The following is a 25,512-nucleotide window of genomic DNA, read 5'->3' on the forward strand; positions in this document are numbered from 1 at the left end:
GGGGAAGAGCATTTCAATGATTGTTTGGAGGCAAAGCCCTTCATCAACGACTAAGGGGTGTGACAGCACAGCTCCACTGTATTAATAAAGCCTAAAACATCTTGCTGGTTTTAGAGCTACGTCGCATCCGCACTGGCAGAGACGTGGAAATTCTCAAAAAGCATTTCCATTACACTGTTGCAAATAAGTGTATTTACCACCTCGCTTAAACTAAAGGTTTTTTTGCGGGGGTATATTTGGTTTTGCACAAATGTAGGGGTAAAGGAAACTTGCTAGAGTGATGAGTCTAAAGGTGTGTTTTTTTTGTTTTTTTTGTCAGTGGTCATGCCCCACTGGTAGAATGTGAGTTAGAAGAGAAGGATCATTTCTGCAGTTAAATGAAGAGACGCACAGCATCGGCAGAGGGGAGGGTGGTGATTGGAGCAAACTTGAATGAGCGTGTCAGTGCAGGCAGCAGAGGGGATGAGGAAGTGAAGGGCAGGTTTGGTATTCAGGACCGGAATGCAGAGGGACAGATGCTGGGAGACTTTGCAAAAAGGATGGAGGTGGTTGTAGTGAGTACTTTCTTCCAGAAGAGGCAGGAACATAGGGTCAGTTCGGAGAGTGGAGGCAGGAGCACGCAGGAGAGAGGACAGGCTGCTGGAGAGGGAAAGAGGAGGGGAGGATGTGCAGAAGGTTAGGCTGGGGAGGGGATACAGAGGGAAATGTTTTGACAGGAGCCAGAAGTATGATAGTACAATGGAAAGAGTACTTTGAAGAGTTGATGAATGAGGAAAACGAGAGAGAACAGAGACTAGGAGAGGTTGTGGACCACAAAGTACCAAAGATTAGTAAGGGTGAAGGTAGGAGGGCATTGAAGAGGATGAAGAGTGGAAAGGCAGTTGGTCCGGATGATTACCTGGAGGAGGTGTGGAAGTGGTTCTAATGGGGCTTTTCCACTAGTACCTACTCGGCTCCACTATGCTCTACTCCATTCTACTTGTCCTAGTTTCTCTTTCATAACGATCCAGCACCTGGAGCAGAAGTAGGAGGTTGGAGCGAAGCTGCTGTGACGTATTTGATAGTGTGACACAAACAAATACGAAGACAACAACACTAAAGACGTAGAACCTGGAGGAGATGATAGATGTGCTGCTGGGTCTGTGACTTGTGTTCCATATCAAGTAAAAAATGAGAGTGAGAGAAGCTTCAAGCGGTGACACTTTTTAATGTTTTTTAGTTTAGTTTGTCTCTGCGCTGCTGAAAAGTCAGCTGGAGCCGTGAGCAGCTATGAAGAGACAGAACTCCTGGTAGATCTGGTCGTTCCTTATCGCCCGTCTAGATCCCTTTTTAATTCTCTCCTCAACACCAGGTTTATGAACATCTGCACCTCAGAGTTGGATCATGAAACAGACTTTTGCTGCCGTTGCTGTTGAATGAAATGAACAAGAAGCCGTCAGAGTCTCTTTCTCTGATTTCCTCCTCCTGACTCAGACGTCTGACTCCAACCCCCCGACCAATCGGTGGCCTGTAGTGTGATGATGTCAGATACAGCCGACTCAGCAGCTTAGAACCTCGGCAGAATAGTTACAGAAAAAGTATCTACTCGGCACGTTAGACCCCTTGTGGGAAAGAACCAAACTGAGTGGAGGAGAGTCGAGTAGGTGCTGGTGGAAAAGTGCCATTAGAGAGTGAGAGAATGTCTGAGGAATTCAATTTTATTTATATAGCGTCTAATACAACAGAAGTTCTCTCTAGGATCTTTCCAGAGACCCAGAACATGAACATAAACCCCCGAGCAATTATTACATAAACAATGGCAGGTAAAAACTCCCATAGTGTAGGGGTGATAGCGCTCCGGCGTGACGCCGGATTTCCGGCATACCGAGGTGTTTGCGAGAAAAAATAAAATAAAATCCGGTTTGCCGTTTATTTTTCTTATGATATGAATTTTTCATATACCGTAATACCGGTGAGTAGCGTACACAACGTTGGGAACGCCGCGCGGCGCGGCGGAACGTAGCGCCGCTGGACACTGTTTGTGTGGGGACTGTTCAGTGAGCAGAGCCGGCAGGGAAAAGTCAACAGTGCGGCGTGTCCGCGTGTAACCTAAATCTACCATGGCCTCAGCTAGGGCTCGGCCAAGTGAGGCTTTATTAATATATGGGCTTTATAAATGTATTAAATATATGAGCGCAGAGTCGGCGAGGAGCTGCGCGAGGCGAGGAGTACGAGCCGGGCGCTGTGAAGTCTGATTTATAGTTCTGCGTTAAATCGACGCGGAGCTTTCGCCGTAGGGTACGCCGTAGGTGGCGTAACCCACGGCGTATGACCTGCGTTGGTGTAACGCGGAACCATAAATCAGCCTTAAACCACACCTGCAGCCCATCAGCTGATGAGGATGAGAGGTTAAAACAGCGGGGCTGCTAGTTGTTCATTGCTGGTTCGTTTTGTTAGAGCTTTATTGGTTTGTTTGTTAGCTTGCTGGTGTTTTTTTCTCTCTGGGATTTTTGAGTTATTTATGAAGAAGTTCTGAGTTCCGTGTGAGCAGTACTCAGGTTGAGGGGGGATGAGGGGTGGTGTGATGGCACCCCCCCCTGAAATTAAAACCGGTCCAAATCATCCCACCCTGAAATAAAAACGGTCCAAATCACCCCCCCTGTAAAACTGCCATCCCTCCTTTCCATCCCTTATGTCATTTCATCAATGAATGTGGTTTTACTGCAACATTTAGAGTCATAACCAGAAAAATAACTTATCTGACCATTTTCACCTGTTTCAAGTAAATTTTCACTTGAAATAAGTAGGAAAATCTGCCAGTGGGACAAGATTTATCTTCTTATTACAAGCAAAATATCTTGTTCCACTGGCAGATTTTTCTACTTATTTCAAGTGAAAATCTACTTGAAACAGGCTGATTTATTGCTTGTGTAGTTGAAAAATACATGAGAACAGGACCTTGAAAAAAAATAATCATATTAAATCGCAATCGTAATATTGAGGAAGAAAATCGCAATTAGATTATTTTCAAAAATCGTTCAGTCCTACATTAGAATCATAAGTGCTGCCACCTCATTGTAAACGGCATCATTTTGTGAGGCCATGCAAACCTGTATTTATACTAGTGTGGACATTAATGTTTTTCTACAATATTTCCTCCTCATGACAGTAAAATAGGCCATTCTAAGCCAATTTACTGCAGCAATTCCTTTCCAAATCATTACAAAAATGTGGTTAACACCCAGTTGTGCATAAAAAAAAAAAAAAAACGTGATATACCGTGAAACCGATATAATTTTGAAAAATACTGTGATATAAATTTTTGGTCATACCGCCCAGCACCACGTTCGCGTAGATCCGAGAGACGCTTGATCGGGGCATATATCTTGGCTTAGGGGGTCGCTTACCTCCCAGGGAAAAAAAGTTCAGGCTCAGGATTTTTTTTTACTATCACCCCTGCATAGTGGGAGAAAAGCCTTAAGCCAAACAGTGGCAAGAAAAACTCCCCTTTACGAGGGAAGAAACCTGGACCAGGACCTGGACCAGGACCATAAGGAGAAACCTGGACCAGGACCTGGATCATAAGGGGGTAGAAACTTGGACCAGGACCTGGATCATAAGGGGGGAAGGAACCTGGACCAGGACCTGGATCATAAGGGGGGTAGAAACTTGGACCAGGACCTGGATCATAAGGGGGGTAGAAACCTGGACCAGGACCTGGATCATAAGGGGGGGTAGAAACCTGGACCAGGACCTGGATCATAACGGGGTAGAAACTTGGACCAGGACCTGGATCATAAGGGGGGTAGAAACTTGGACCAGGACCTGGATCATAAGGAGGTTGAAACCTGGACCTGGACCTGGATCATAAGGGGGGAAGAAACCTGGACCAGGACCTGGATCATAAGGGGGGTAGAAACCTGGACCAGGACCTGGATCATAAGGGGGGGAGAAACCTGGACCAGGACCTGGATCATAAGGGGGTAGAAACCTGGACCTGGACCTGGATCATAAGGGGGGAACCTCCTGCCGAGGGCCAGACTGGGGGGTCTGGGACGTCAGCAGGAATAGAGAAAGGTGATGGTGCCAATCTTTCCGAGGAGAGGAGTGACAACTACAGGGGAATAAAATCAATGTGGATGTGCCGTACAATAAAGCTGTGAGAAAGAGTCTTAGAAACCATGCTAAGCACAGAAGTGAGCAAGAGTATGGCTTCATGCCAAGAAAGTACTCCAGATGCAGTATTTGCTTTGAGTATGTTGATGGAGAAGTGCAGAGTAAGCTTCAACGTGTCTTTGTAGATCTAGAAAAAGCTTCCGACAGGATACAGAGAGAGGAACGGTGGTATGAACGTGGAGGTGGAACGGTGGTATGAACGTGGAGGTGGAACGGTGGTATGAACGTGGAGGTGGAACGGTGGTATGAACGTGGAGGTGGGACGGTGGTATGAACGTGGAGGTGGAACGGTGGTATGAACGTGGAGGTGGGACGGTGGTATGAACGTGGAGGTGGGACGGTGGTATGAACGTGGAGGTGGGACGGTGGTATGAACGTGGAGGTGGGACTGTGGTATGAACGTGGAGGTGGGACTGTGGTATGAACGTGGAGGTGGGACTGTGGTATGAACGTGGAGGTGGGACTGTGGTATGAACGTGGAGGTGGGACTGTGGTATGAACGTGGAGGTGGGACTGTGGTATGAACGTGGAGGTGGGACTGTGGTATGAACGTGGAGGTGGGACTGTGGTATGAACGTGGCGGTGGGACGGTGGTATGAACGTGGAGGTGGGACTGTGGTATGAACGTGGAGGTGGGACGGTGGTATGAACGTGGAGGTGGGACTGTGGTATGAACGTGGAGGTGGGACTGTGGTATGAACGTGGAGGTGGGACTGTGGTATGAACGTGGAGGTGGGACTGTGGTATGAACGTGGAGGTGGGACTGTGGTATGAACGTGGAGGTGGGACTGTGGTATGAACGTGGAGGTGGGACTGTGGTATGAACGTGGAGGTGGGACTGTGGTATGAACGTGGCGGTGGGACGGTGGTATGAACGTGGAGGTGGGACGGTGGTGTGAACGTGGAGGTGGGACGGTGGTGTGAACGTGGAGTCGGGACTGTGGTGTGAACGTGGAGTCGGGACTGTGGTGTGAACGTGGAGTCGGGACTGTGGTGTGAACGTGGAGTCGGGACTGTGGTGTGGAGGTGGAACGTTGGTTTGAACGTGGAGGTGGGACTGTGGTATGAACGTGGAGGTGGGATTGTGGTATGAACATGGAGGTGGAACGTTGGTTTGAACGTGGAGGTGGTATGAACGTGGAGGTGGAACGGTGGTATGAACGTGGAGGTGGAACGGTGGTATGAACGTGGAGGTGGAACGGTGGTATGAACGTGGAGGTGGAACGGTGGTATGAACGTGGAGGTGGGACTGTGGTATGAACATGGAGGTGGAACGTTGGTTTGAACGTGGAGGTGGAACGGTGGTATGAACGTGGAGGTGGAACGGTGGTATGAACGTGGAGGTGGAACGGTGGTATGAACGTGGAGGTGGGACTGTGGGATCCACCAGGAGCCCTGATGGACAGCTGAACTCAGACAGGAATCTCCATGGAACATGATGTTTTTAAATAAAGCTGGTGAAGTTGGATAGTGGCCACGGTTACACGATGTTTTTTAATTCGGAATGAATTATTCCAAATTAAATAATTCCAAATTAAACTATTTTCCTTCGAGTTTACATGGAAATAGTAATTCCAAATTAAAGCTGCAAGCAGCGATGAACGGGCCCTCGCACTCACGGCCACCGCCCCCCATAAGCATATCAGAAATGACACCACCCACGATTCTCTATGTCAAACCATTCAAAAGTTATAGCAGAAAATAGGGACAACCAATCAGAAGAAGGGGCGGGGCTAATTCAGTCCAATAAAGGTCAAGGACTCAATACATAGTCCGATGACCTGGGGGCACGTTACGGTTCGGGCCGTATTAACTGCCGAAGGAATAGCATAAATTGCGCCAAAATTACACAATTAATTCAAAATGGCCGACTTCCTGTTCGGTTTCAGGCATGTCGCCAAGAGACTTTTCTTTAAAGGGAAAGTTCGGTTTTTTACAACCTGGACCTTATTTCTGGCATTTTTTATGGTTGTATACTCACCCAGAGGTGTTTGGTGTCATTTGGAGTCCTTCGGAAGATATTAGGAGTTTTTTGCGAGCCTCTTCTCCATATAACGGTAGCGCATAGGGCACTCGCGGGACACAGACGGTGCAGCGTCTAAATAACACATGATTGCCGCGAAACTCTTCATTTCTTTTATGAATCACTAGATCTGCTTCCAGGACCTGTTGTAACATTGTGGCGCTGTCTGTGTATTAAACAAATCCGTTTGTAAACAAGACCTCTGAACTCATGACGTCATCTCTGTGCGCGCGTCCCAGACACAGCTCCGTGTACAGCTGGAGTTCTACTGTTAGTTTACTGTTAGTTATTTGAAACATGTCTGAATATTTGTCAAATTCTGAGGTTGTGGACGACGACTTTGAATATGATGGACGTCCTTACCGTTTTGAGCCAGAGTATACGGCTGAAGTGCGCGCACTCGCGATGACGTCATGAGTTCAGAGGTCTTGTTTACAAACGGATTTGTTTAATACACAGACAGCGCCACAATGTTACAACAGGTCCTGGAAGCAGATCTAGTGATTCATAAAAGAAATGAAGAGTTTCGCGGCAATCATGTGTTATTTAGACGCTGCACCGTCTGTGTCCCGCGAGTGCCCTATGCGCTACCGTTATACGGAGAAGAGGCTCGCAAAAAACTCCTAATATCTTCCGAAGGACTCCAAATGACACCAAACACCTCTGGGTGAGTATACAACCATAAAAAATGCCAGAAATAAGGTCCAGGTTGTAAAAAACCGAACTTTCCCTTTAAGTTGTGCCATGATACAGGTGTGTACCGATTTTCGTGCATGTACGTCAACCCGTATTGTGGGGGTTGAGGCACAAAGTTTTCTAGGAGGCGCTGTCGAGCCATTAGGCCACGCCCATTAATGCAAACCATTAAATATCACATTTATCACCAGGCCTGGCTTGGTGCAAAATTTGGTGACTTTTGGGGCACGTGTAGGGGGAAAAAGGCCCTCCTTTCATCGGAAAAATAAAGAAAGAAGAAAAAATTCTTACAGATACAATAGGGCCTTCGCACTGTAAGTGCTCCGGCAAGGTTTACATGGAAAACACGTTTGATCGGCTTTTATTAAATAATTCCGAATTAAACTATTTTCCTTCAAGTTTACATGGAAATAGTAATTCTGAATTGAGGTTTACATGGAAAACACGTTTGATGGTCTTTCTCCAATTCCTCTCCAGGTCTGGGGGTTGGGAAGGTTCTGATTGGATAGGGGGGGGACCGGAAATTACGTCTACCGGAAGAAAAACTAACTTAGCCGCTACAACTTTGAAAAGCTCACAATTTTGATGTTTCTTGTTTCCATCTGTTCTTTTAATGATTTATATTTATTAAATAAATGGTCTCTGCTCTTGACCAGCGTTTACTGTGTGCTGCATCTTGAAACTTGTTTGGAAAACCAGCCCAGCGTGGAATATAAGCGTCATGGAGACAGGCGAGGGAACGAGCAGAAAGAAAGACCGGGATTAATTTAAAGAGGAATGAGTGTATACTTGATCACAGAATTATTCTATTCAGATTTAAAATCGGAATAAACCAGACACTTTGGAATTAAGTTTTAATTCAGATGGCCATTTTCATTCAGAATTAGGTGTTTACATGGTCATTTTTACTCATTTTAAATCTGATTTATTTTAATTCTGAATTAAAGAGGAATTAAACTTCCCATGTAAACGCACTCAATGAAACAAAACAGTTGTAAGCACATAAGTATGTCCCACATCTCCTAACAGACAATTGCTAATATCACTTACCTAACAGTGAGCTTATTTCATAATGAAATAGTGTTGTATTTGCTGTAAAGGTTTGGGCTGTGTCTGCTGTGCTTGCAGCTGCAGCAGGAGGTGGAGGAGCTGGCGGAGCGGGTGGAGCAGGCCAACACCGCCCTGAGAGGAGACTGGTCCCGCTGGAGGGACGGCATGAGAGCCGACCTCCGCTCAGCCTTCACCTCCGCCGCCCAGAGGAACGTGGAGTTCTACGAGAAGGTGAGCTGGAGCTGGAGGACAAATAAATAATACTTCAAGGAAAAAGAACATTCAAATGTGATTCCATGGGATGAAGTAGCTTTTTGTTGGTTCTTGTGTTGATGTTTCTTCACCAAAAACATAAGATAAAAGATAAAATTGTCTTTAACAAAGCCATAGGGGTTGTCATTTTTAAATTTCTTAGGCCATTTTAACTTCTCAAAAGTGCAATCTTCAGACTATTAGCCAGGTTTCAAATCATGTTGATAGGCCAAGGAAAATCATAGTTATGATAAATAATATAATAATAATATGTATGTATATTAGGGCTGTCAAACGAATAATTTTTTTAATCGTTATTAATCGCATGTTGTCGCATGAAAGGGCAAATATGCTGCTTTATGTCAATGTTTATTCAACTTTCCACAAAAAAAGCTTTTCACCTTAATGTGACATTCCTTCATAAATACAAACACAATGTAGTCCCCAACTTTACACTTGTAAAGACTAACTTAAGATTCCTTGTTTTTTTTAGCGCACTCTCTGGTATTTGAGACTCCACGTACTTCGATGATAATTCATTTCAAATCGACAGTACATGCAAATAACTTTAGTCTTGTCCAGCGAACCATCTGCATCTTTTTGAAAGTGAACTAGCCGTTCAAAAGTCCCTTTTCATTCTCCATCTTTCAGTTCACCAGACTTTTCCTCAAACTACGGGTGGCTTTTTTTTTATTTATTTTTTTTATCCTGCACGTTAATCGTGCGTTAAAAAAATTCTCGGCGTTAAGAGGACATTAAGTTAACGCGTTATTAACGCCCGCTCGGGCTTGCGCAAAAGCATCGGAAAGACTCGGCTGCTCAGCCAGAGAGCTCGTGCCGTCGCAGCTGATCAGGCTTGGATGAAACCTGACGCGCTGAGTCCTCTGACAACTGATTAATGTAATATCTTAAATAAAGTACAATCAAACTAAGTTTTGTTCCCGCTCTATTTTTAAATGTGCACACTTGTATGCTTGTGTGTGTGTTGTTGTAAGGCGGCGCTCCGTGTGTGTGTTGACGGGGCCTTTCCACACGGCGCCCTGTGTGTGTGTTTTAAAAACAGAAATGACACACACAAAACTGAGGGTGATCCTTTCCACACGGCGCCCGAATGGTCGTCAAAATACGGTAATTAGTTTGACTATATACAGAGATGAGAAGCGTAACAGGTGGAAAGGAAAGTTCAACCCAGAATGGACCGATTCATCCTGGTTCAGTCTTCACACTGGGACAAAACCAGTGTCTCATACGTTCAGAGACCGTGGCGTTCAAAGTGCGAAAGTGAAACGCCACTGAAACAAAACACAAAGTTTTTCATCAAACATATCCACTCAAGTCTGAACTGAAGTCACAGAAAATAAACTGACCATCTTAAAACGGTATAATAATTGCTCGGGGGTTTATGTTTATGTTTAAGTTCATGTTCTGGATCTCTGGAAAGCGTCTAGAGACAAACATCTGTTGTATTAGACGCTATATAAATAAAATTGAATTGAATTGAAAACATCCTGCCCATATTTGGGTCCACATACAGCTGTGAAGCAGCTTTCTCCACAATGAACATAATTAAAACTAAATATCGTTCCAGGCTCACCAATGTTTATATTCATTTATTATAAAAATGTGTTGAGACAATTAAAAAAGAAAAGGGGAAATTCAAACTGCTGGTAGAGAAATAAAATAAGATAGCATTTGAAAAATAAAATAAAATGTAAGTGGCAAACAGTGGTGTAAAGTAACGAAGTACAAGTACTTCGTTATTGTACTTAAGTAAGATTTTTGAGAATTTGTACTTTTATTGATACTTTCATTTTTCTGTACTTTTACTTTTACTTTGTTACATTTTCAAGGAAAAAATCATACTTTTAATCCGCTATATTTAAAATTGGACACGTCGTTACTCGCTACAAATTAAAGTCTTACAGTAAATTAAAATGTAGGCTATTACCGTGAGAACAGCATAGCGGGGGCTGATTTATGGTTCCGCGTTACACCGGCGCAGAGCTACGGCGTAGGGTACACGGCGACGCACACCCTATGCCGTAGCCTACGGCGTACGCTCAAGCCGCCAAAATTAAAATGGGGTAATGGAAACAAACGCTAAAGGGGTCAGAATAATATCACCATTATTTAGAGTTGTAAGCAAATTCTTGGATTCTTCATTTCTTTGCAATCCTTTTGAAAATAATTTTGTACTTTGAATTTTGTACTTTGTACTTTTTACTTTTTACTTTTGTACTTAAGTACATTTTACACCATGTACTTTTGGTACTTTATTATATTTAATTTGAGGTACTTTTATACTTTTACTTAAGTAATTTTTCATGCAGAAAATTTGTACTTTTACTTAAGTACAATATTTTTGTACTTTTTCAACCTCTTGTGGCAAATATGTACTTTTTTTTAATGTAACAGTCAGATGCAGATGTTGATACGTGTGTGTGTGTGTGTGTGTGTGTGTGTGTGTGTGTGTGTGTGTGTGTGTGTGTGTGTGTGTGTGTGTGTGTGTGTGTGTGTGTGTGTGTGTGTGTGTGTGTGTGTGTGTGTGTGTGTGTGTGTGTGTGTGTGTGTGTGTGTGTGGACCTTCGCTTGAGTACATTTTCTCTAAATGGACCTCTTAAAGTTTTAGTTGAATACCCCTGCTATAAAGTGTTAATATTTAATGGGCCTCGGGGCACTCTGTACTGAAAAAATTGGGCACCAAGGTCAGAAAGGTTAAGAACCCCTGCTTTAAATAGAATTAAACTTAAACACACAGACAATGTTGCGAGCAGACATTTATATGGACCCAAAGAAGATTTGCTTTAACATTGAATAAGTGACAAGCAAAGCATATTACCAATATATAACTTAATAGTGCAGACATGCAAAATCCAATTTCAAATTATTAAACACATCAATGGCATTCATTTATTAAATACAATTTTAATAAAAATCATATACCTCTTTTCTATTTGCAGCCTTCTGATCTGAAGTAAACTTTTTCCACAGGCTAATAATTTTTAAAATAAAATAACGATTAAAGCTGCAAGCAGTAATGAACGGGCCCTTGCACGTGCCATTTTCACCAATAAAGGTCAAGGACTCAAAACTAAGTCTGATGACACCACCCATGACTCTTTACTGTATGTCAAACCATTCAAAAGTTATTGCAGAAAATAGGAACTATCACATATCGACCAATCAGAAGAAGGGGCGGGGCTAATTTGCAGCAATTAAGGTGAAGGAGTCAAAACCGAGTCCGATGACTCAAACTTTATTGGACAAAGTATGCCGAAGTTATAGCAGCTTCCTTTTTCATGGCGAGACATGGAAATTTGCAGCGTCGTCACGGCAACCAGGAATAATGTAGGAAAACGATTTTGATAACTTTTCATCTCCAATGTCTGAAGATGATTCTGAGCGAATTTGAAGTTGGTGTGATAAAATCCCCAGGATTAGTTCCTTCAAATATGATGTGTGACAATGGCGAACAATCGGTCATTTGATTCAAGATGGCCGACTTCGTGTTGGTGTAAGGGTATTGGTTCAAGATACTTTTTGGTGCGTCTTGACATGTTGTACATGTGTAGCGAATTTTGTTTTTCTCTGTCAACCTGGGGCGACGGGCTTGATTGTATACATTTTCTAGGGGGTGCTACAGAGCCATTTTGCCACACCCATTAATGCAAACCATTAAATATCAAATTTTTTGCCAGGCCTGGCTTGCGTGCAAAATTTGGTGACTTTTGGGGCACGTTTAGGGGGAAAAAGGCACTCATTTCGTCGTAAGAAGGAGGAAAAAAACAAACAAAAGAAACAACAACAAAACATTCCTGCAGATACATTAGGGCCCCAACACTGTCAGTGCTAGGGCCCTAATAATAAACAATCAAACATTCAAGCCCATGCCTTGGAGTAGCTAAAGTAGATAAACAAATCAAACAAATCCCAGTGTTCCCTAGCTGCCACTCAGATAGAAATAAACAGTAAGTTCATCCTGCTGATGTCGGGGTGATACATGATTCTGACTCACAACTACTTAAATATGTACAACTTGTGTCACGTTTGGATGGCGGTGGTTTGAATGTCAAATAGTCAAGTTTAATAGCACGTTTTAAAACTACTGCACTTGACCAAAGTGCTGTACATGCTAAAACCAATTTAAACATCCCAAAATAAATTATAAAATAAGCAAATGTATATAAAGCAAAATAAAAGCAATTCTGCCTAAATTGATGCGAGTAATCTAAAGCTGTAATCAGCACAGCCTGATATTACTATCCGCCTACCTGACCCACGAATGTCACTGTAGTGTCCTGTATGATTGCTCTGGGCGGCTGTCGCTGCTGCAGCAGCGTCTTTATGTTGACTTTTGTCCACATGACCTCGATCTTCAGCTGCGTTTCTCAGACAGAAGGATAAAAATAAAATACAAAAACTAGTGTCACCAAAAGAAAAAATGAATGGTTTTCTGTTACTGCAACCCTTCTTCGAAACATAAACCTTGTTACAAAAACCGATTTTTCATGTCGTGATGACTAGGTATTTGCTGAAGTTTTTTGTGAATATAGAAAAGTTTGAATAGTGCAGATGCAGCAGGTTTGACAGACTAATTATTAAGTAGAGCCACACTGCCATCTAGTGGCCAACGTTTGTAACATGAAACAAGTGAGCAGTGGACTGGTAGAAATTCAGTTTATGGTGAAATCGCACATTTTCAACAACCAACATGGATCATGTAGGACAATGGCCACGGTTACATGATGTTTTTTAATTCGGAATTAATTATTCCGAATTAAACTATTTTCCTTCGAGTTTACATGGAAATAGTAATTCTGAATTGAGGTTTACATGGAAAACACGTTTGATGGTCTTTCTCCAATTCCTCTACAGGTCTGGGGGTTGGGAAGGTTCTGATTGGATAGGGGGCGGACCGGAAGTTAAACTACCGGAAGTTAAACAAACTTAGCCGCTACAACTTTGAAAAGCTCACAATTTTGATGTTTCCTGTTTCCATCTGTTCTTTTAATTATTTCTATTTATTAAATAAATGGTCTCTGCTCTTGACCAGCGTTTACTGCTGCTGCATCTTGAAACTTTGTTTGGAAAACCAGCCCAGCGTGGAATATAAGCGTCATGGAGACAGACGGGCGAGGGAACAAGCAGAAAGAAAGACCGGAGTTAATTTAAAGAGGAATGAGTGGATACATGATCGCGGTTCTGTTCGGATTTAAAATCGTAATAAACCAGCTACTTACTTTGAAAATGGCCATTCCGAATTAAACTAATCTAATCCATTCGGAATTAGGTGTTTACATGGTAATTTTTACTCATTTAAAAATTGGATATAATTTTAATTCTGAATTAAAGCTGAATTAAACTTCCCATGTTAACGCACTCACTGTCTATACCAGGGCTTCTCCCAGCTTGACATTTGGCGCTTTAAATTAATCCCGGTCTTTCTTTCTGCTCGTTCCCTCGCCCGTCTGTCTCCATGACGCTTATATTCCGCTGGGCTGGTTTTCCAAACAAAGTTTCAAGATGGCAGCACACAGTAAACGAGCAGAGCGGTTGGAGGCTGTTGGGGGCGGTTGGAGGCTGTTTAGGCTGTTTAGGCGCTAGATGTGAGGAGACGCACTTGGGGGCCGTTGGAGGCGGTTGTAGGCTGTTGGAGGCCGTTGGAGGCGGTTGTAGGCTGTTGGGGGCGGTTGGAGGCCGTTGGAGGCCGTTGGAGGCGGTTGGAGGCCGTTGGGGGCGGTTGGAGGCCGTTGGACTCGGTTGGTGGCCGTTGGAGGCTGTTGGAGGCCGTTGGACTCGGTTGGGGGCCGTTGGAGGCTGTTGGAGGCGGTTGGAGGCTGTTTAGGCTGTTTAGGCGCTAGATGTGAGGAGACGCACTTGGGGGCCGTTGGAGGCCGTTGGAGGCGGTTGGGAGGCGGTTGGGAGGCGGTTGGGAGGCGGTTGGGAGGCGGTTTAGGCTGTTGGGGAGCTACTGTAGATGTGAGGAGATGCACTTGGGGGCCTTTCATTTTGTTAAGTCTGGTTGCTTGTTAAGGTAAAAAAAAAACAAGGCAAAGTGATGAAGTTTGTATGAAGTTTCATCACATAAAGTGTGTTAATGACGAGTTTTGTTTCTTCCAGTGCCTGCCAGTCTGGGAGTCATTCCTTCTGTCCCAAAGAGGAGAGTCCATGGAGCAGCGAGATGATGGAAATACTTCTTAACACGTTGACATTTCTGTTTTCTTAGCTACATGAAGCACACCCTGTGGTCTAGCCATTAAAACCTCAACATGTTTAAACTGCAGCATGTTAGAATCAAGCACACTTTCTATTTGTCTTAGGTAAATTGTTGTATTCCAGTCTGCTAGTGTCCACTCATGACCAAAGCTTAAGGCTCCTCTGCCAACACACTTCTGTTCTCAAGAGACAGTAACTGCACTATATGCACATGACATGGTAACATTTTGAAACATTTCTATTTATCTTATGATGATTGATTTGATGTTACTTAGTACATATAGCTGCCACTTACTGAGGTATCTACAGTGAATTCCACAGCATCATTTAACATGAAAACAAGAGAGCAGCGCTAAGACTGGATGTGGGGGATCGCTGTAGTCAAACATCTCAGCACAGGTGCTTATGACAAAACATTCCTAAGAAAACTGAATGACACTGACCGAACTGCAGACGTCTGTTCAACTGCAAGCTGTTTGGGGGAAAAAAAAAAAAAAGTACAACTAACCCTTTTGGTGCAAAAGTCAGGAGCATCCTCTTGAGTAGTTAAAGATTCAACATGTATATAATATACACTATAATGGCATATGCATTCATGCATAAACTACAAACATTTTAGTTTGCTGTGCCTTTCAACCTGGACACATTTAGTAACATTTTGAAAAAGTACTAATCACAAAGCTAATCTAAAACAAACTCTACTGTTTTATTGTCTGAACTTTCAATAAATATGCCAATGAAATTTGTAGTTTTTTTTATGTATGTATTTTCAAAATCAACAACTAAAAATAGAAATGAATGCTAATGGTGTACACTTCAACTCTTCAATCCAATAATACTTTATTAATCACTGAAGAGATATTGTATACTGGCACACAATGACATTCTGTGCATGAGACATTTATGAACTGTTGTTTGTCATCATGGTAACTAGAAAAGTCTGGATAACAAGCAGGACTAATTATCCACTCTTTTTTTTCCTCCTTTTTCTGCTCATAACATATCTTAAGATGGGAAAATTGTAGTACTTTGTACATTTATGCTTAATCACTTAAGACCATGTTTTCTTCCTCTTGATTTTGTGTAGTACATAAAATGTATGAAACAATTCTGAAATGTTGACCAAACACAGTAATAAAGACGGACTTGGTGATAAATGTGTCTGCTGGACAATGATCGGTGATGGAATGTTATTGAGGGATCCAGGGGAACAAGAATCATCGGGACTCACACTCAGTGTTCACATGTCTGACTATAAATGTCATTTATTAAAACATGCTGATGGATTTAAAAAAAAATTATTTTAAGATGTTTTGCTGAAATGAAAAGTTTGTCTCAAGGTATAAACTTAAAAAAAAAAAAAAAACAGTGATCCTGCTAAAGCTGTGCTCGATAAATGTGCGTTATTTAAAAAAAAAAAATATATATATATATTTGTATTTATTTTTTAATACTCAGGTACTGCCAGCAATGACAGGCCAAAAGCCTAGAAGCGTTTTCTCATTGTGTGAAGCCTTTTTTTTTCAACATATATATGAGGTGAGATCATATGTTGAAAATGTATATAACTATATATATATATATATATAACAACTTTATAATATATATATAACTGTGTGTGTGTGTGCAGATGTAGATCTACCCACTAACATGAGGGGCCAACAGAGAGGCAAAGCTTTGAAACAGCTTGGAACTGTAACGTTTGGCATTGATCTTAAACCATTTTAGAGCAAAACAGCAAGTTATTCGTTATCCAAATTAATTAAGATCTGCAAAGTACAATTTATGTTCTTGCAATGACAAAAAAAGTTAAACCCCAAAGTTGTATTGCCATTTAAAATATAGATGGTTCATAACTTTCCATTCCTTCTGTTAAAAAAACCCTATAATGTACACTAGTCTACTCAAAATAATAAACAAATGAAGGGCTCCACCCAGTGTAAGACCTGGGGCCTGTACTACGAAGCAAGTTCAACATATCCATAGCGGGACAATTGCAATCACGCTAAGCGGTCACACGACGGTGGTTATCAACTCGGTATATCAACCCAGGTTTCTCCAATCTGGATATGAGCGCGTGCACATAAAAGGGGCGGTGTTTTCAGCGCATGACCAATCGCAAGCATGGAGAAGTCCGCTGTCAGAGCCGCTTATTTCAGTAGCGAAGAGCAAACAATAATTTTACGGAAATATGATGAGTATAGGCATATAATACAGGCAAAAAGCAACACAGTTGCAGCTGCAAAATGCAGGAAAGACAGCTGGCAAAAGATCGCTGACTGTATAAATGCGTAAATTCATAGGGATATAAACATATATTTGAATATTCTGGGAATCTTAATCTTAAACTGTAAACCATGATCAGCAATATTAAAATAATAAAAGGCTTGCAATATTTCAGTTGATTTGTAATGAATCCAGAATGTATGAAATTTTTTTTGTTTTTGTGTTTGCATTACAGAAAATCACAATATTCTAATTTTCTGAGACAGTCCTGTATATATTGGTTCTATAACTATTGTTGTTGACCGATAACTTGTGCTGATGCTGTACCAAAGAATTGGGTTTTTTTATTTATTTTATTTAATTTTTTATTTTTTCAGGAGGGGGGTATTTAGTATTTTAAAGTGACTTCTCAGAATGTTCGAGGGACAAAATTGAAAATCCCTTTTTTGCTATCCCCTTACAAATGCATCTTCTTTTTCATTTCTTCTTGATTTATTTATTTAATTGGTATTAGTTTTGGATTGACTGTACATCGGATTTTGGGTGATGATTTGTTTTATTTATTCATTGATTGATTTATTTTTTATTTTCTCCTCCACCTCTTTTTTCTTTTTTTCCTTTTTTTTGGATCGTTCATACAGGTACTCATCAGGGAAAGCAAAGGGGTTTTGGTGGTCCCTGAATACGCGTTCTGTTCGGAGGGATCCTCTCACGATCCGCGCACCAAGCTCCACTGGATTCTCTTCGAAAGGGCATGTCATTTTCCAAGAGAGCTGATTGGTCAGTGGGCGGTGCTTTTACACCCGGCGATCTGTATCTGGCATGGGCGTCAGTTTGATTTCAGAAGTGCTGGGGACATTTACCATAAACCTGAGTAAGGTTTGAAAAGTGCTGGGTACGAGCTAGGCCCATTACTTCCGAATTGAGGTTTCATGATAAATAATAGGGATTGCATTAGATGATGCGTATTGACGCGATATTGTCCCCATATTAAAAGCCATCTGCGCGGTCTTATTTAGGTCGTCGGAAACATCATATAGGCTACATATTGCAAGCCTTTTATTATTTTAATATTGCTGATCATGGCTTACAGTTTAAGAAAACTCAAATATCCTATCTCAAAATATTTGAATATTCTGGGAATCTTAATCTTAAACTGTAAGCCATAATCAGCAATATTAAAATAATAAAAGGCTTGCAATATTTCAGTTGATTTGTAATGAATCCAGAATGTATGACATTTTTGGACTCCAGAAAAATAAAGGACTTTATCACAATATTCAAATTTTCTGAGACAGTCCTGTAAACTTGTTTATGTCGTTGTGCTGAACCACTTGCGAATATCCACGGTTACTTTGTGTTAACGGAGCAGCAGAGAGCAGAGTCTTGCTGCTGCAGGAAACTGCGCGCTGGAAGCAGATCAGTGACGGACACTGGCTGATTTATGGTTCCGCGTTGCACCCACGCAAAGCGTCATGCGTACGGTACGCGACGCTGCGTAACCTACGCCGTAGGCTACGCCGTCGATTTAACGCGGAACCATAAATCAGGCGCATTTGTCAGTTTTTTCGGACTTTTCGTCTTTTCAACTGAGCATGAAGACACATAAAATGAGGGTGCAATGCTTATGCACCCTCGTATAACCGGGCCTGCAGAACGCAACTTTTAATTCCCAACTCCTACCTGGAGGTGAAGCCCGAGTCCTCCCCGCAGCGCTGTCTGTCACACACATATACAGATCTGGGCACAGACGCAGCAGGTCATGTTGTCCCGCCACTAAGATTTTGCTGGCCTTAATGTTTCCTGTGTTTTATTTTGTTCATTATTGATAAATTTAGTGTTGATGTGTGTGTGACAGACGTGTGTATGGGGCGTTAATGAAAATACGGGACAAATCGCGTCTTACTTAATTTATTTATTTATTTATTTTTTTTAAGTGGTGGGGACAAATCTGCTCGTCAGACAAAGTGGTGGGGACGCGTCCCCACCGTCCCCGGCGTAAATGACGCGCCTGGTATCTGGAACATAACCTGCTCCGGAGCAGGTTAGCGGTTCAGCATAAGTTACCATGGCGATGTGCCCCGCTAAGAAGTGAACCACCGTCGTAGTCCTGAAAACCCAGGGTTAAACCTGAAGTTACCTCGCTAACCCCAAATCCCGCTTCGTAGTACAGGCCCCTGCTGGTGCAGTGGGCCCTTCCTTTTGACTCCAACTCATTCCACTATGTAAATAATATATTAACCAGAATGCCTCATTCATTGTGATCTGGGATGTGTGTGTGTGTGTGTGTGTGTGTGTGTGTGTGTGTGTGTGTGTGTGTGTGTGGGCAAAACAAGGGCAAAACATCTACATAACTTTAGATCAACTGCAAAATGTATTTATACTTCCATATATTCAATTACACAGATAATATTGGGCACAGTTTTTTCATATTTGGCATCATGTTGAACTCTGTTGGCTGTCCCAATGAAGCGTGCAAGATCTTTGTAGAACTGATGCAGCAGCCAATCAGATTACAGCCCGCCCTCCCCTGAGTGACGGACCACGTAGAGCTTTGAAGTTATTGGCCTATATAATTCCAAACTTCAAATAGGCAACCAAAGTTATATTTTGAGTATTTTACATAAATTTATTGGGCTACGTAGCTCTGAGGGAAATTGCATAAAAAACAACAAAAGTCACTCTTGTATAAATTCATTGTTAAACAAACAACAATAATAATAGGTATTATTACATAATGTACCATGTTAATTCATTTCATAGAAAATAAAAAAGTTGCAAGTGCATTTTGTAATAATCTTCTCAAAATGTAATAACTTATTACATAATGCAGCAAAATGTATTACAAAATGCGTTGGGGCAGTTTATTACAAAATGCGGCTTTATTACAAAATGAAATAAAAAAGTTATTACATTTTGGACGTTTATTACAAAATGCACCGTTATTACAAAATGCGGCTCAACACGCCCTCTTTGCCTGTTGAGGACAACCATGGAAGGTAGAGAATCTGTAAAAAAACCAAAGTCATTGAGAACAATAAAAAATCTGTTAATAATGAAATAGTGAGAGCAGATAATAATTGTACCAAAGCTTCAATCATAAATTGATAAATAATTGATTATCCCAACTATTTTGATAATCAGTTTGAGTAAAATTGTCAAATTGGGTTTCTTTATTCGTATAAGACAGTAAACTGAATTAATTTGAGCGTGAGTGTGTGGACATTTATGTCCTGTTTGGTTTCAGGAAACACTGACATTTTTCTGAAAAAAAACATTGGCCGGGTTTCCCAGATCCAACCTCTCTTAAGGATTTAAGAGAGGTTCAAAGAAGGTTTGAACTAAGAGAGAACCCTAAGATATGGGTGTTTCCCAGATGACTTCTTAACACCGTCCTTTAGTTTCGCTCTTTCAGAAGCTCTTTGGAGCAGCTGTCCGGTTCTGAAACCAAATCAATCGATGCCAGGCAAATCGATCACCGATCACTATCAGCGCATTTTCACACGCAGCACTGCTACCTAACGCACTAATTCCCTGCTGCCTGTGCGTTATAATGAAAAATTAAGATGATAAATATAATTCAATGACCCTTTTTCATCCAAACGGTGAGTTACTCCGTTATTTCTGGCTACAGTGAGGCTTTTTTTCCCCACACGCAGAAACCGGGAGTAAACGGGGTGGGCGTGTGTGTGCGTTCAAAAACATGAGCCAAGTGAAGGCGAGTTTCGCAAATCGCAACGTGGAATTACAGCAATCCCTGGTTTTTCGCAGGGGTTATGTTCCAAAAAGAACCCATGATAAGTGAAATTCTTTTTACAATTATAGAGGGCTTCAGATTGCAGAGATCATCCCCGCCTCGCACGTATTCCTGCTCTTCTGATGCTGCTGCATCCCGCAGGTGGGTTTTTTCAAGAGAAGAAAATAGTTATGGGTCGTTGTCTTCGCTCTTTTTTCTTCTGGGCAAAAAGATTCTTTAATATAAACCGACACCATTGATTATATTTGAGACTGTAATGAACGATTCATCAAAGGATGCCGTTGATCAGCTGCTGCTTCCCTGTCATCACATAGATGCGCTCGGGCGCGGCGCAGGAGGATCGGTGTCCCGGCTGCCTGGACAGCCCGGTCCGACACGTCCAGGGGACTGAAGTGCTGACGCACGAATGCGTTCATAAAAACAGTTCTGCTTCGCGCACGGTGACGCGGTTGATTTGCAGCGAGAACATGCTGTATAGCAGCCAAATTATCAAATAAATGATATTCATGATGGTCGTTTTATTTGTGCGTAATGCATAAAGCATATACAGGAACACACTTGTTATTCCTTATTTTTCTTTTTTCCCCCCCTTTGCTGTCACCAATAAATGCTAAACAATATATATCTAAAGTATAAAATAGATCAAAATTTGTGCGGGGTGCATTGTTTTAATATCTCATTGCTTGGTGTGATATTGATTTGCCTGACGCGGCTGGATCTGTGAGTCTTTGTTCACTAAGATGGTTGTAAAGACTGGGTCAGCAGCATCTTTCATTTCCTTCTTAATGAAAGAGATACTTAAGCTAAGAGCGACTCTGGGAAACGCGATTTTCTTTCACAGGCTCCTTAAGAAGGTTTGAAAGAAGTCTTTCGCTGTTAAGAGCTACTTAACTGATCTGGGAAACCCGGCCATTATTGATTAACTTAATAAAATAAGCAAACAATTGACAATTAAATTAATTTCAAGTTCGTCATATTAGTAACAGGGCTATTCCTCCAACCTGGTTCTTTGAATGTCCTGTTGGAACTGCTGCATGCATCCTTTCATGTGGACCCAATCCACATTTCTCTTCTGGAGTTTGGCATAGAGAAGGTCCTCATGTGGCAGGGTATGGTGAAAGAGGGTCAGGAAGAACTGGAAATCCTGATCATCAAGAAGCATTACGAAGCCACCTGCTTCTCTTACTACTAAGAGGGTGGAAGTCACCTGAGTCTGGAATGAGGTCCTCTCTGTGCTCAAACAAAGGGTTAATGGCACGGCTGTGAAAGTTCCACCTGATGTTGCTGGATTTTGGGAGTCGACGGGCCACCACTTCATCAAGGACACAGGGCTGCTTGGGTGACTTGGAGGAGAAGCTGGCAAATCCACCAAGGTCAGAAAAAAAATGGTCTACTTGGATAGGTGAGAGGTGGCCTGTCGCATTATCAGGTTGAGCTGATGTGCGTAGCAGTAGTAGTAATGGGCATTAGGGAACTCATCCTGTATCTTCTTCTGTACACCTGCAGTGGCACCTCATAACATTGGCTCCATCATATGCCTGATGAGGTCACTTTTTTTGGTCCTCTAGGATGGTAGCAAGTGGTTCTCTCAATGCTGCAGCATTAGACTCAGCTGTAGCTGACATCAAGGGGATAAACTCAAAAAATCTCTCCTGCACAGTGACTACGTTTACATGCAAAATTCGGGTTATTGCTAATATTCCGGTTACTGAAACATTTGGAATATTCCGTTTACAATGTAATTAATCATTGGGGATATCTAGATCAAACCAGCGACGCACGGAGAACATCATGACGCAATTACCGTCATTTACGCTTCTTCTTCCAAATCCAAATTCAAAACAAATGCTGCTTCGCACAACTTTTCTCTCTCCTTCTTGTAAATCTGGCTATCCCGGTATTTTCTACCGTCTACAAATGCAGAAATGTTCATATCCTTCATTACATTTATGAAGTGATTAGTCTCCTCCTGGTCTTGTTTCTCCGTGTTTATAAGAACTTCCTGGACTCAAAAGACCAGGATTCCTTGTGAACAGAGGATGTGCAGAAAACAAAAGTTTGATGGGGATATTCCGTTTGGCGTCTACATGACCCAATATTCAGGTTTTAAAAGGAGTAACCCAGTGGTCATATTGGGGTTTTTTAAATCCCGAATATGAGCAAATTCGGGTTATTCAAAGGGGTTATTGGTGTTTACATGGCCGTGTTATTGCCAATATTCGGGTTTTAATTCAATTCAATTCAATTTTATTTATATAGCGTCTAATACAACAGAGTTGTCTCTAGACGCTTTACAGAGACCCATACCCAGAACATGTCCCCCGAGCAGTTATTACATAAACAATGGCAGGTAAAAACTCCCCTGGTGGGAGAAAAACCTTAAGCCAAACAGTGGCAAGGAAAAACTCCCCTTTAGGAGGGAAGAAACCTTGAGCAGGACCAGGCTCATCAGGGGGGACCCTCCTGCCGAGGGCCAGACTGGTGGGTCAGGGACGGCAACAGCACAGCAGGCAGGTGGAAGCAGCAACGGGATGACCGGGGGTGGGGACCGCAGGCCAGCACGCAGCTCCCGAAGCTCCGGCCCAATCTGCAAGTCCCAGGTTGGGGTGCAGGGTCAGGAAAAGACTTGTGCTCCGTAATGCAAGCTACAGCCACCCACGACCACCTGCAGGACAAAAGAGAGAAAAGGGAGGAGAAGGGGGGGCCAGCAACGGGATGACCAGGGGTGGGGACCGCAGGCCAGCACGCAGCTCCCGAAGCTCCGGCCCAATCAGCAAGTCCCAGGTTGGGGTGCAGGGTCGGGGAAAGACTTGTGCTCCGTAATGCAAGCTACAAGCCACCCACGACCACCTGCAGGTTCCGGTGTCCGGCAAAGGATGCTGCAACATGGACAAAAGAGAGAAAAGGGAGGAGAAGGGGGGGCCAGCACAAGAAATTACAGGAGCGACTCTGACACACTAAAGTTTACACTACCTAGAGATTTACCAACACCAGTTAGAGGTTTACTAAACACTAACTATAGGCTTTACTAAACAGAAAGGTTTTAAGTTTAGTTTTAAAGGTGGAGGTGGTGTCAGCCTCCTTAACCCAGATTGGAAGTTGGTTCCATAGTAGTGGTGCCTGATAGCAGAACGCCCGCCCTCCAAATCTACATTTAGATACTCTAGGAACTACGAGTAAACCTGCACTCTGAGAACGGGTTTTAAAAGGGTTATTGATGCATGGAAATGCAGTTAGTGTTTCTCCGATCGATGTAACGCAGCACGAGCACAGGTTGGCAGTGCGTGGAAATATCCATGGTCTCATCTGCTTGTATTGCGATGAAATCGCTACTCTGGGCTTCTGTGATGATGTGCTCCCTCACAACAGATAGCATACAGTCCAGTAACTCATTCTGTACAGTTTTTGAAGTCCCCTTGAAAACGGTGGCGTTCTCAATGTACTCCTTCAACACACAATCAATGGAAGACACAAAATTTACCAGCGCACGGAATATCCCAGGATTGTCAGAGCTCTCACTCTCATCATGGCCACGCAAAGCCAGCTCAAACTTGCACACGTTCTATTATTCTAGACAGGATGTGTCGATTTTTGTTCACCTCTTCATTGGGCCTTCGTATGCCGATCCGGTAGCTCATCCAGCTATTCAGCGATGCTAAGTCTGCCAAAAAAGGTGAGCTTCATGCTGCTATCCAGGTGGCTTTGGCTCTTTTCGTGTCGTTTATATTTTTTAGGTCTCTTACCCCCATAGTTGTCCATAAACTATCATTGTCTGCACTTTGAAACAATAGGCAGGGAAAACAATAAATTACATTGTTAACGCCACAGTCAGTTAGCCATCTCCTTTTCTGTTGACAGGTGCGGGAGAAGCTTCGGTTGTAGACCCGCCCTGCTGCTGAATGTTTAAACGGGGTTGGTCGGGCCCAAGCTCCTTTACCTTGCGTTTTTCCTCCACTGTACGCCTCGAGAAAGGGTGATTTTGTAAATAAACAACCAAATTTAGTTTAGTTCCCTCAGTTTGGCTTCTGTCTGTCATTTTGCTCAGCTAAAAAAAGACGGAATGAATTGTCCAATCACAGTAGATTAGAAAAAAAAACATACAAATACGTCACGATACTGATCATTGATTGGTTGCTGATAACTGTGAGTTTCAGGGACGCATACACCCTTTACCCTTTTGACCCTTTACAAATCTAATTCAAACCAATTAAAAGAGATCCTCAGGTCACGTGCTTATCAAATGTTGGAGAGCTGAAACTGGATTCTGTTTAGTAGTAAAGTAAATAAAATAAAATAAGAAAAGCATTTTGGAACCAAATAAATATTTAAACAACATTTAATTACTATTGACAGTCACCCGCAGACTGAAATAACACATTATATGCTTCTTACAGCATGTTTTTAATTACATTTTTCTGTTATTCTTCTTCTCTAGATTTGATGGTGGCGGCGCCCTAGCGCCCTCTACTGACCAGCCACCACTGAGATATATATATATATATATATATATATATATATATATATATATATATATAATGTGTGTGTAACCCACAGCGTTTGAGCAGAAGAATACCGCCGTAGCCTCTCTACACCTCCCCTGTACTCTGCGTTGTGGTTTTATTGTGGACGTGGTGGGGTGTTGTGCAGAGAGAAGGAGACACCACACATTGGCTTCACTTTAATGCTTCCTCAGGGCACCTTACAACACATGGAAAGTAAACTTTTTTTTTAGGAATAAATAGATAAATTCCTCAAACAATAATAATCAAATCTCCAAAAATAACAGATAACATTAAAAATAAGGGTTGCTGTCAAATTAAATTAAATACACCTTAGAAAGGAAACAATTCTAAAATATAAGATACAAACTAACGAATGAGATGCTAAATTCACAGTTAAAACCACTGCTCTGTCCTGCACTATTAAACAGATTAAACATTGTAAGGGCTCTTAACATACTAGTAATGTTTACCACAACTCAATAACCTGAAGAGCTAATAGCGTGCTAGCGGAAGTTACCACGTCACAAAACACACATGATGAATATTCAAACTCATGGCGGAACGTAGTTTAAAATGTAAACAAACAGCATCATGGCACAAATTAAGTGGATGGATGGTTTTAGCGCTAATCTTTG

The 25,512-nt window shown here is 42.2% G+C and overlaps 1 protein-coding gene across 2 annotated transcripts in view; it reads left to right on the forward strand.

Moving 5' to 3' along the window:
• snx7 (sorting nexin 7) overlaps positions 1-15,553 on the forward strand; it is a 92,379-nt gene extending 76,826 nt beyond the window's left edge. Inside the window, exons 8-9 of one of the 2 annotated variants that reach the window (XM_061713672.1) lie at positions 7,975-8,155; positions 14,297-15,553. In XM_061713672.1, the coding sequence (XP_061569656.1) occupies positions 7,975-8,155; positions 14,297-14,361 (246 nt within the window). In that variant the 3' untranslated portion in view covers positions 14,362-15,553. The remainder of the gene's footprint in view (positions 1-7,974; positions 8,156-14,296) is intronic. The other variant, XM_061713673.1, reaches the window with a different exon arrangement.
• Positions 15,554-25,512: the final 9,959 nt, after the last annotated feature.

Source organism: Cololabis saira, chromosome 22 (assembly GCF_033807715.1).
Source record: "Cololabis saira isolate AMF1-May2022 chromosome 22, fColSai1.1, whole genome shotgun sequence".
NCBI lineage: Eukaryota > Metazoa > Chordata > Actinopteri > Beloniformes > Belonidae > Cololabis > Cololabis saira.